Source organism: Bremia lactucae, linkage group LG3 (genome assembly GCF_004359215.1).
Source record: "Bremia lactucae strain SF5 linkage group LG3, whole genome shotgun sequence".
NCBI lineage: Eukaryota > Oomycota > Peronosporomycetes > Peronosporales > Peronosporaceae > Bremia > Bremia lactucae.
Window position 1 is genome coordinate 4,088,825 of NC_090612.1, and position 12,056 is coordinate 4,100,880.

Below are 12,056 nucleotides of genomic sequence, written 5' to 3' on the forward strand. Positions count from 1 at the left end.
AAAACACGCACCAGCGACATTCAACCGAGTGGTGGCTCACGTGATGCGTCAGCACCGTGCGCGCCCCATTACTTTGACGATGTATTCGTGCATAGTAGGGACGAGGACAGGCTGAGCGCAATAGAGTCGCACAAGCGTCATTTAGACGCTGTAATGCAGACTTTGAAGGACGCCAAATTGTACGTCAACTTGCAAAAGTGCGTCATTGGGGTCCCTAAGATACCTGTGCTGAGTTGCATCGTAGGTACACATGGTGTACGACCAGACCCAGACAAGGTAAAATCAGTAAAGGAACGGCCAATTCTACGGCATGTGAAGGATTTGCGCCAATTCCTAGGGCTTGCTAATTTCTTGCATAAGTATAGCAAAAATTACGCTGAGCAAACTAAACCATCACCTGATCTCCTTAAAAAGGACACAATATGGGTTTGTTAAAAGAACAAGAAGATGCGATCACATCAATGAAGCAGTCTCTTGTGGAGACACCGGTCGAGTGGAGCAAGCAATTGCCCTTTGTGGAGTTCGCTGTAAATAACAGTGTCCACGCCAGTACGGGTGAGACACCGTTTTATAATAACGGACTGCGCCATCCTCGGACGCCAGTCTCGTTTGTGCGCAGCCCGAGTCTTAGTGGGGGGCTCATTATGCTCGGTACGAAAGAGGGACATAGTTTCGTCAATATGACAATGACCCATAAGCGTATCATCTCAACGACAGAAAGCTGCCCTAGTGACCCTGCCAGTTTAGCAGTGGTCAATAAAACTACGCCATATGACCGACCTCTCGATGGTATCATAGGCGAGTTTGATACTAAATGCGTTGACACGTAAAGTCCGTGACGAAATGGCAAGCGCACAGGACAAGCAAAAAAATATGCGGACCGAAATGGTCGCAAAAGTAATGAATGCTTTAGAATGGATAAATAATACTATTAAGTACTGCTACCCTACCTAAAAATGCAATTTCTGTACTACCTGGAGGTACTACGAAGATGTTGTCGCGTTTCATTGGGCCCTTTACGGTGGTAGAAGAGGTTGGAGACCTGAATTATAGGCTCACCCTTCCGCCGTATATGAAGACGCACCCCGTATTTTACGTGGGTCGTCTGAAACGGTATCTAGACCCAAATGAGGTCACATATCCCCATCCGTTTAGGGAGACCGATGGTGACGCCGACTGTGAGTCGAGCGTCGTTCGGGTGAGGAGGACGGTCAAGGCGAAAAGCTATCGCACCGATGCCTCCCAACACGAACATGACTTGGAGAGCGAAAGACATCACGCGAGCAACGCAAATCCCTCAGCATTATCCTTTCAAACAGGTCCAAGCGAGTCTTCAGGCGTTCATAACTCTGACGAGCCTTCGCTCGGACACCAACAAGATCCGAGGTCAGTCGCGAGACTTGACCCTCGAGACCCGCAATACATCGTTCAGCAGCGCTAAACGCCTGTGACTGAACGGACGAAGGTAAGGCAGCCGCGAGTAGGTGGGCGAGATCGCCACTCCTATCGGGCCCCGCCTGCACTAATGTATGCGGGTGGGAATCAACGCTTCCTTGTTGGATGGTTGCTTGCCCATCGCTCCGTGAGGCAAAGGTATCAGATCCTCGTCCAATAAAAAGTTTTTCGAAGAGGTTTTACTCCTGGGAACCGATCGACCCCTACGTATTGATGTGCCCGGCTTGGTGGCTACCTATGAAAAAGAGCACCAGCTGAGGCCTCTTCGCAAGTCTCAAATGGACAAGCAGAAGTAGCGTTGTGAGAAAAGAAACAGGGGTACAGTACCGCCCATGATTTCTTTCACATACAAGCGGGCGAAATTAATCCGCTGCGACGTTTAATCGCATTGGAATGCGGCGCAGGAATTTCGCCTCGTATCGGTCAAGAGTTTTATTTGAACGCAACACGACCGAGATCGGGAAAATATGCCCAAGCGATTTCACTGAGCCCTCTATGATTTAAAGACGCCATTATAATTATGTGTGTCTACAAGAGCGCGCTCTAGGAGCGACGCTTTTGACTCGTTTAAACGAGGTCATTTGGATGGAGGGTATTTCAGTGAATGCCACCCGCCACATAGCACGTTCAAAACGACTGGCTTGTGACAACGACTGAGCACGTTCAAGTGTCGATGGCGGAGGTTTAGGCTCCGAATCCTTTATGTCGAAACCATTATGGATTTTATGGTCTGAGCATAAGGCGTTGTGGTTTTACCCTACGAAGAAGCGACTGCGCCTTTATGGGCAGCGCTCTCATTACCTGTCGCTGCGCTTTCCAGCGCAGACGATGAGACAGCATTCGTGAATGCTGCTGCCTCCATATTGTGAGCCATGAGAGAAGTTTGGATGGGCAATAATGCGCTACCATCATTCCTCACGAGCTCGTTGTCCGCATCACTACTATGAGGTGACGGCAACAGTGTCGACTCATTGTAGTCGACAATGAGCGACGGATCAACATCCTCACTGTTAATGTGGAATGGATCCTTTAGCCCTGTTAACGCGACAGCAGCAGTGGCTGTCGGCGTTCCGACTAAGGCATTAGACGCGGCCGGCGAATTAACGTGGCGCGTGCGCTTTGTGCGAGGTTGAGTGGGCATCTTCGCAGACGACCCTTCAACATTGCCCCTTCTAGGTGGCATCTTTGGCGCTGTGTATGGAAACACAGGTCGCTAGAGTGATTGAGTGAACTCGCGGCGCGTAAAGCTGCTCGCAGTTCCTCGCTCCTCTTTGACGAATTTAGAATGTAAATCCGTTCTTTATGGAGGGGTAGTGTAACGGGCTAAAGTTGCGCTAATGTTACATTATCTCCCCCTTACAGAAAAAAATTACACTTGGATTAATAAAAATAGGTATGTATTTTTAATGCGGTTAACTATAAAGCAGTCTGAAAATTACTTCCTACTTGGTAAGTGCGCACGAGGAGCAAGATTACCGCTCCCGTGACGACACTTTACCAAGGTATTTAGTGCGTTGAATGAGGTCGCTAACGCGCCCACCACAACTACCTTACTGCACGCAAGAGAAGCTGGTTTAATCGCTTCCTCGCTGTGCTAGTTGTGGTGGGCACGTTAGCGACCTCACCCAACGCACTAGGTCCTTTGGTTAAGTGTAACAAGGCACTGCCGACTTGTACTGCTTCAGATCAAGTCCACTTCGCACTGCCTCAGTGCGAGTGGTGCCTCATGTCACTTCACGTACACTATTACGTGCAGAGGAATACTCTCTAAGAAACTTGCTCAAAGAGGGTTGATTAAAAACTGTATTGATATAATTAAGTTCTTTTTGTCTATCTACATAATACTAACTTCATTATAAATAAATACAAAACATGGGACAAATCTTATCTGTCTTACCCTTTGCCCGCGTCCAGCGCTGATGGGACCGCGAAGAAAGTCGATATAATGGTCAATATCTACCAATGGATAAGCTTTTAAGAATATTACCATATAAATTAATATTTTCTAAATATTATCTACCTTTTAGATAATATATCTATTAACAACCTTTAAGTGTTACTTTCATGTAACGATACACCCCGTTACAAATGAAGTCTTAAACTAAAACTTGATAGGTTGTCACTACGTTTGTATATCTTAGTAGATCTCGACTGAATGTCGCCTCACTCACCATTGTGCTTCTGCATTTGATGACCTTGAAATGTTACATTAATGCAGCAAAGTATTGTCATAAGTACAAACCATGCCTTGGTTATCACAATCAATCAAGCTAAATTTAACTGTGTACGATTAACAAATTAGGCCAATTCCATCACTATTTTGAGCTCCTTTCGTCTTGTTAAGACGAAAGGAGCTTATTGCAGAAGTCCCATGACGATACTCTCGATTAAAAAATAATCACCAATGCCTGCACGACTGTGGACTTCAGGTTGGGACTTCTTCGCTCCATCGAAAAAAAAGGTGTAGTGTATCATCATTGACCCAAGAATATCATCATATTTTTTCAATTAATAAAATGATGATACCAACGAAAGCCGAATAGCGTCAATTGCATTCACTGCAAATCGATACAACGGATAAAAAGTCTTGTGCACTGAGCTTTGCTCACGAAAACACAGCAATATTTAATCCAAGGTGTAAGTCATCTGTTGCTGTTTTTAATAAAATACCTTCACACTGGCAAGAGTTAGGTCGAGCTCAGTTACCAGACAAAACAATCTGACAAAGCATCGACTGCTTGTCCTCCATTCAAAAGCTTAATGTTGAGATCCGTCGAGCCGTAAACCTCGAGATCCGTCGAGCCGTTAACCTCAAAGGTTGACCAGCTCGCATTTTTTAGGTCGTTACAGAACTTTGACTATAGATGCATTCAAAAGTAACTCAAATCAAGTGTTCCATTTATTTTCCAGCAAGTCCGGATGACACATCTTGCAGGTTGTAGTTCCGAGCTGACTACTGCCAAGGCGGCGGAGGTTATTGTGATCAAGCCGATACTTGCGACCATGCAGGCCGAAATGCATAAGCACCATCTCGCATTAACTTATAGATACGTTCTGTTAAAAGGGCGTTTTTCGAGCACGATAACTTCAGGGTGTACCTGACTGCTGCGTGAAGGAAGCTTTGGTAGCTGCTACGGTTAATGCTGCTCATTCATTCATCGTTCGGTCACCCACGGCAGTCTAGTAATTGGCAAGTAGGGCGAAGTGATTTAGATGCGTGCAATGGCGAGGGCAAGTTATATGCGGAGTACGCGATCGCTCAATTGAGCACGTGGTAAAATAAGAGTGTTTTGCACGTAATGCGTCAAGGTTCATGACAACTTATCCAAGTAAGGACTTCGTATCAACCCAAATTATAGAATATATAACAAATAAGTCATCGAAGTTCGCCAAAATGCGGAGCCTCTTCTATTTAGAGCAAGCTATTGTGTAGGTGGTTGGTATGTGTTCTTCTCATTCCACTCGTCCATCTTCTTTTCGATAAATGCAATGATCTTCGGGTCTGGTACAATAAACAGATGCGTGTCGTCCAAATCTTCAATCACAAATCGATGCTGTAAACCACATTCAACATGTTTTAGCGATTATACACTCGAAAAACAGCAAATGCCCAACCTGGACGGCTGTTTCATTTAGATGCAGCAGATACTGCTTTGTCGCTGCGTCACTGCAAGTGTATTATTAGTGCGATAATTGAAGCAGAGTATTTCGTATGTGTAGACACGCTGATGCCTTTAAAAAGGAGGCTTGTACAAATTTGCCGCATTACCATTTGACCAATACACCCTTGTTTGCAGTTGGCATGGTCTCGAATAATGCATGTATTTCATGTGGCACACACGAGATACACTGTGACAGCTTCCCATTAGCATCGTCGTAAAAGAAATTAATCGATTATTATTGTTCAAAGTGTTGCCTTAGCTTAGAATCCGCATCTTACATATATGATGTGCTACGCAGTCAGCCTATTATGCTTGCAAACGCTGTCATTGGGTTCGCTCTTGATTGCAACGATCTTGGCGCCGTCTGGGTGATGCCATTACACGCATGATGCACAAGCGCGGATACCGGAATGCGCGCAATTGAGGCTGTGAACTAATGCTGCCACTATTGATCCTGAACGCATGGAGCGTCCAAATTTCTCGCTAGATTGTGGCCAGGCTAAAAGATTATACGCAACAAATCTGAGCAAATGCCTGGAGCTCCGAACCGATTGGAAGATTAAGGCGGACACTACAAATAAATTGACCCCACTTAAGACATATGAGGTCGACGGCTTGGATCAGCGGCCACCTTCTCGTGTCTATTTGCAGCTTTAATCAGTATGCACCACTGGCGAAGAAGACAATCGGCGCTGCAGCTCTTAAAATGCGACCGAAAGGTCAACATTGGCTAAGTACTTAATCCTGCTGACGGTACACCGAGTAAGTGAAAATATAAGAAAAAATAAATTCATTTGTAACGCTGACAACGATCAAGTTCTTAGCACGTTTTCATGTTAAGGATTAATTCGCAAAAAAATATTCATGACGTTTGTGAATGATTGATGCAACATGATAATATAAGCGCTCTTGACTTGGTAAAAATCGTTTTGATATAGTCAAAGCTTCAAAGCTCTTTTGTTGCCAAATTCGTTGCAGTAGATTGCTGGCACGACGAAGATAGCAAGATGACAGTAAATGATTAATATAGCGATTAAAGTTTAACGCGACAAGAGCTACATACCAAGTTCGAACATCTACAGGTCAGCGTCCGTCGGCTTGGCCGTAAGGTAGTGAAAACATACTACGGACACCATGATAATAGCCCCCAGGCAGTTCACAAAGCTCATTAGCGCTGTGTCCATCTCATCGCTGCCAATAAAATCATCAACATAAGATGGTTAAGAACCAAATTCATATCGACTGTAGTCTTGCACGCATTCATTCTTGCAGCCGCTGTTGTCGGCGTAAGCGAAGAAACTTACTTGTTCATGTTGCTTCTTGTTTAATGCAGGCAAGACACGTAGGCTGAAAGACACAAGAATGTTTTAGTATGGTGTGTGACACGTTAAGGTAGAGCTTGCAAATTTCATAAAATATAAGTGACACTTTTGCTTAGCTTATATCAGTATCGGGATAGCTTTGCGTTATTTTTCGATAAGTAAATTTTGTCTCTCTGTTCCATATTAGATAAAGAAAAATGGACACGCCGGGGATTAAACCCCGGGCCTTCCGCATGCAAAGCGGACGCGCTATTACTGCGCTATGTTACCCATTAACTTATTTGATTTTTACCTATATTAATAATTAGGGTAAATAATCCTGCTCAAGTATCTAAGACGCTGAGATGACAACAGGTCTATAAGTTTAGTGTTTACCGCTGCCGAAGTACGTTGACAACCTATGCGGCGATTGTGGCATCAGCGAGGCTTTGTGCTAAAAATGTTCGAGTCAGAACCAAGTCGCTCCGATCGACTGTAGAGCCACTACTCAATTTATTGCGATCTGAGGCGAGTGTGTTTGTGAATCTTTCTTTGACGTAGAGATCTCGCCAGGGTACACTTGCCGGATGTTGATGTTAATACGTTGCGAATTGAGATACCTTTTAACGTATTCAAGCTCATCGTAATGAGCCTTGCTTCGTGAAATAGCGTCGAATTTATAAAAATCCAAACTACAGCGAGTCGGGAATACGCGAGCAACACCATGATAACACCTCCTCGACACTCCACCCATAACGACGATATCACCACTTCGTAGTAATATCTGCAAGGGTGGCTCATCCTTCGATTGGCCGCCTATAAGGAATATACAGCTACTGCCGAGGGACAGCGAAATCACAGGATGATCCATCGTAAACTCGGCGTCGTCGAGATGGCCACCCATTGCCGACTTCGTCTTGTAAAAATTAATGATAATGGCCTCAGGTGCCAATTTCATCCCACATGCAGCAGCGCATTTTTTACCGAGTTGTTGGAGCGACTCTGGAACAGGAGAATGCTTGTCTCGGTGATATTTCCGCGCAGTCCAGTCGTAGTGGTACCCTAATGCTGACCAGCTCAACTTTGCGAGCAGCGGAAACTCGGATGGATTCTGTGGATATGATTCGCATGCCTGGTTCCAAATGCCCGAAAATTGGTGGTTTTGCTTATGCAGATTCGTGAGGTGTGGTAATTCGACAAACTCGGTCCTGAATGTTAGTAAAGTATAATGAAATGAGCATTTGTTCGACTAATTGCAGCAACATTGAAACGTACAAGCACGCATGAGCAAAATGTAGTTGTGTTATCTCATCCAGAGCGCTCGGAATAACACACAAACCGTGGTGGGATTTGCCAAAGCCATCGAAACCCAACACGGGCCGCTCTTCGAGATTTTGGCTCCATTTCCACGAACCTACGCGGCATACATTCTTCTGCTGTTCCGTGCTAAGATTTCGCACATCCACCAATGCGCCGTCGAGCAGCAAATCATCAATCATAGAGCTTTTCCATCGCTTCTCGCAAGCTTTATATGCTTTCATTTGTGGACATGAAAAAAGAAAAAAAGAATTGCCACTTTTCGATTTCATATGTAGAACTAATTTGTCAATTTCTGAATATTCCCAAATCACACTGAGGCCGCGACAATTGATAGGCTTTGTGACGGGCGCAGAGCAATGTATTAAGAACAGCAAATGACGCAGACTTTCCGATACCCCTGGGACCCCGATGCGATTCGGAGAAAGAGATACATTCTAACTGTAGCTTCTACAGAATGCTTCCTTTTAGTCAAGACCGTTAAACTCACATATTAATACTGAGCATTCCACCTCCAACTGGCATTTCAGTAACATCCAAGTGCGTATACGACTGATTATACGTGCGACGAGGGTCTGCGTCATGATGCTTTCGCGAATTCGAGCGCTTTTGAGATGCCTCATATTCGTTTTTGCAACGCATAAAGCAAAGTTCCCGACAGTCAAGAGGAAAAAAAGCAATATGACTACAGTCAACAAAATGATAACAAGCCTGCATGCGCACGGACAAGACACGTGTTGCAACGACCCAGCAGGGTGTATGCGTGCCGTCGTGTGGACTGGCAAGGCGGTCGAGTTAAAACACATTTCCAAGCCAACAATTGTCGAAGCGTCCGACGTGGTGGTGAAGGTCACGGCGTGTTCCGTGAGCCCTGACTTCGCAACGGATGTCTGTGGAGGAGACACGGGCGGGTTGGAAACGAACCAGGTTCTTGGTAGCGAGGCCGTTGGCATTGTGGACAGTATTGGCGCTACCGTGAGCAAAGTGAAGGTTGGCGATCGCGTAGCAATTAGTTTTGTGTTGGCTTGCGGTGATTGCACGCACTGTCGCCGACTCGAGTTTGCGGCGTGCAATTGTACGAATGCATCTCAGGAATTTCGACAGAATTACGGTGGTTGGGCACCTGCTGCGGTGCTGGGAAGTTCCCGTTTGATGGGAAATGTGCCTGGTGTCCAAGCCGAATACGTCCGAGTGCCGTTTGGAGACGTTAATTGCTATCCGTTGCCATCGGGGGTAAGTGATGACAAGGCGGTTGTTGGAGTTGAAACAACAGTCACGGCATTGCACGCTGTTGATGTCGCCAATGTGAAAGAAGGGGATAGTGTTGTGATTTGGGGGCTAGGACCCATTGGATTACAGGCTGCAAAATGGTGCAAGCTTCGTGGTGCAAAGACAGTGGTAGGAGTCGAACAATGCGTCGAGCGGGTCAAATTTGCCCGTGCTCACATGAATATTGAGGTTGTGGACCGTCATGAGTTTTCGCCCGCTCAGGTAGTGGCCAACTTGCAACAAGTGCTACCCCCCGCCGGTGCCGATGTTGTAATTGACACGAGTAGCTGCTCTACTTCCACCGGTTGGATGACGACACTGGAAAAGACCGTTGGCATGGATAGCGACCTGGAGCCTTCGGCCATTTTTAACGAAATGTTGAGGATTGTGCGCAAATGCGGCCACGTTTCCATCGTGTCGGACTATAGGCGCTCAATGGAATCATTTCCAATTGGTCACGTCGCGATGAAGGGGGTAACGATTAGTGCAGGCCGCCCACCTGCCCAGAAGTATTATCCTCAAGTGTTTGAGGCGATTGAAAGTGGCGAACTCGATCCTTCGGTGCTGATTTCGCACCGCCTCGCTCTTGAAGAGTTGCCCGAAGCGTATTCTCGTATCGCTAAGAAAGACGGGAATTTTTTGAAAGTATTTGTTGCACCGCATGAGATGCGTTCAAAAGCGTAACGCGCCCATTTTCAGATTTAAAAGTTAATCGCTAATATGAACTACTACCATGATGGTTAATTATAACATGCTAATATGAACTCTACCATGATGGTTAATTATAACATGCTAATATGAACTACTACCATATTGGTTAATTATAACATGATGTGGGTTCCACTCTGGTGTAGTAATTAAGCATCAAATCGCCCGCTTAAGTGACAATCACTCTGACTGTCATTGGATGGAGTGGTCACTATGTGACCACTTAATTTAAAAACGATATGCGTCTTCTTCAGAGGAGGCGGTGTGCTAGTTGAATTTTGATTCAATATTTAAGATTTATGATTTGATTTTTTAATATTATTTTTATAATATTATTTCGTTGATATTTAAATCCGTATACGAATTTGGCCGCCTCTTAAAAAAATGGGAATCGTCGTGTCTAGGCCGTATTTTTTTTTCACTTTCTTGTATACAATGTATCGGAAGAAAAGGTGTGTTTTGATATGTTCTCCAACAACACCAACCAGAACAATTGAATTGGAGCAGACTTTTCGATACCCTTGAGACTCGGGTATCGTTAGAATCAAATTAAAATAAGCGAAACGAAACATCAGATTAAAAAGGATGAGTTGTAGAATAATTCCCAAAGCCGAGGAGAGTTCGGTTATATTGACGATATATAGAGAAGAATTTTGGGGACCCCGCCTTGAGAGGGACATAGTCTTCCCCCTTAGATAATGGACACAAACCCGCTGGATTTATTAATTAAAAACACTTTGACATCAATAGGAAATAGAAGCTGAAAAATGGATTTTACTTTATTAAAGTAGCTATATTTGCTCCCAATACTCTGCCTCCACCCACATATTAAGTAAGAAAACATTTGATAGCCGCCAAATGCTGCCAGTTTTGCTGAAATCTGATCCAAACATCACCTAGTGGAAAGATCTTGTTGATGTAACGGGGTGTATCGTTACATGAAATTAACACTTAAAGGTTGTTAATTTATTAATTATCTAAAAGGTAAATAATATTTGGAGGATATTACATTATATAATAATGTTCAGAATTCTTATCCATAAATAGGTATAGACCATTATATCTATTATTCCGCAGACTAATCAGCTGTAGATGTAAACAAAAGAGAGAGACAGATAAGATAAGATAAGAATTCAATTGCATGTTTAGTATTAGCGTATAATTAAGTTAGAGCTAACAGATAGAAAGAAGATATACTTAATTATATTAATACAGTTTTCATTTTACCCTCTTTAAGCTAATTACCTTAAAGAGAAGTCTTCCTCTGCACGTACTAGCGTACGTGAAATAACGTGCGGCACCACTCGCGACTGAGGCAGTGCGAAGTGGACTTGTACTGAAGCAGTACAAGTCGTAGTGCCCCGTTACACCTGGTAGCACGCTGAAGTCCGTCCAAGGACCATATTTCGCTCATCTAACTTCGACTCTCCTATAGTTAGAGGTGTCAATCTTTAAGGTTTCGGGACGACGCGTTTGCGTCATCCCAGGTACAGAGGTCTGTACCTGTTGTAACCTCAACAGTTCTACCTGTTGAGAGCCTTGCTGAGTCAGCAAGGCTACCTTTTCCTTCATCTCGTCAAGTTCATGTTGTATGAACTTGGCGATGGCTGAATGGAGGGTATCTCTGTCCAAATTGGACAGCATTGCCAAGATTGCATCGTTTCCTATGGTCGAACTCATTCGTTCGACCGCACTCCTTTCTATGTCACTTAGAAAGGAGTACCTTTAACGGGAAACGTGATGCGTATTTCCACTATCATCTAACATGTTTCCCGAAGACGACCACAAAAACAATGAAATCCTTGTCTTTGTAGACAGATTCAGCAAGATGGTAAATCTTGCTGCGGTACCAGAGTCGATTACGGCTCCGGGTTGTGCCCGTGTCTTTATCGACACGGTATTCAAACTACATGGGTTACCCCGTGAATTAGTCTCGGATAGAGATCCGAGATTCACGGCGGCGTTCTGGCAATCCGTGTTCCGATCTCTCGGAACACGGCTGACTATGTCAACATCTGATCACCCGGAAACGGATGGTCAAACAGAACGCGTAAATCGCGTCCTCGAAGAGATACTTCGAGGTTACGTCCAATCGTATCCGAATTGGAGCGAGTTTTTACCGATGGTCGAATTCGCCATCAATAATTCGGTGCATGCGTCTACAACGCATACACCGTTCTTTGTGAATGGCTTGCGCCATCCTAGGACACCTGTGTTATCATTTAACAGATGTGCCGCCCCAGCCAAACTCCCCGCCTGACGATGTCTTCCACGTAACTCACTCAGATTTAAACCCAAGATTGAAACAAGAACTGAGCGGCCGCGAAGCCTGCCAGGTGTTACA

The 12,056-nt window shown here is 44.7% G+C and overlaps 4 protein-coding genes across 4 annotated transcripts; 1 reads left to right on the top strand and 3 right to left on the bottom strand.

Annotated features, from left to right (window-relative positions):
- Nucleotides 1–4,752: 4,752 nt before the first annotated feature.
- CCR75_003800 (uncharacterized protein) lies at nucleotides 4,753–5,276 on the bottom strand (the record flags this gene model as incomplete). Its single annotated transcript, XM_067961893.1, has 3 exons — nucleotides 4,753–5,009; nucleotides 5,071–5,122; nucleotides 5,209–5,276. 3 exons carry the CDS (start codon nucleotides 5,274–5,276, stop codon nucleotides 4,878–4,880), a joined length of 252 nt encoding a protein of 83 aa, XP_067817510.1. The 3' UTR covers nucleotides 4,753–4,877.
- Nucleotides 5,277–5,336: 60 nt separating this feature from the next.
- Nucleotides 5,337–6,381, bottom strand: CCR75_003799 (uncharacterized protein; the record flags this gene model as incomplete). The annotated part of the gene is made up of 3 exons (XM_067961892.1): nucleotides 5,337–6,102; nucleotides 6,198–6,308; nucleotides 6,329–6,381. 3 exons carry the CDS (start codon nucleotides 6,379–6,381, stop codon nucleotides 5,961–5,963), a joined length of 306 nt encoding a protein of 101 aa, XP_067817516.1. The 3' UTR covers nucleotides 5,337–5,960.
- Nucleotides 6,382–6,681: 300 nt separating this feature from the next.
- On the bottom strand, nucleotides 6,682–7,992 carry CCR75_003798 (uncharacterized protein). The gene is made up of 2 exons (XM_067961891.1): nucleotides 7,694–7,992; nucleotides 6,682–7,626 (listed from the first exon to the last, which is right to left on the bottom strand). The coding sequence occupies exons 1-2, from the start codon at nucleotides 7,957–7,959 to the stop codon at nucleotides 6,927–6,929; spliced, it is 966 nt and encodes a 321-aa protein (XP_067817515.1). The 5' UTR covers nucleotides 7,960–7,992; the 3' UTR covers nucleotides 6,682–6,926.
- Nucleotides 7,993–8,416: 424 nt separating this feature from the next.
- On the top strand, nucleotides 8,417–9,688 carry CCR75_003797 (uncharacterized protein; the record flags this gene model as incomplete). Its single annotated transcript, XM_067961890.1, has 1 exon — nucleotides 8,417–9,688. The coding sequence occupies one exon, from the start codon at nucleotides 8,417–8,419 to the stop codon at nucleotides 9,686–9,688; it is 1,272 nt and encodes a 423-aa protein (XP_067817517.1).
- Between the last annotated feature and the right edge of the window lie 2,368 nt (nucleotides 9,689–12,056).

Coding starts and splice junctions, on each gene's coding strand:
- CCR75_003798 (XM_067961891.1), bottom strand. CDS start 7,959: ATGAAAGCATATAAAGCTTGCGAGAAGCGATGGAAAAGCTCTATGATT. Junction 7,627..7,693: donor CATTTTGCTCATGCGTGCTT/GTACGTTTCAAT, acceptor ACTAACATTCAG/GACCGAGTTTGTCGAATTAC.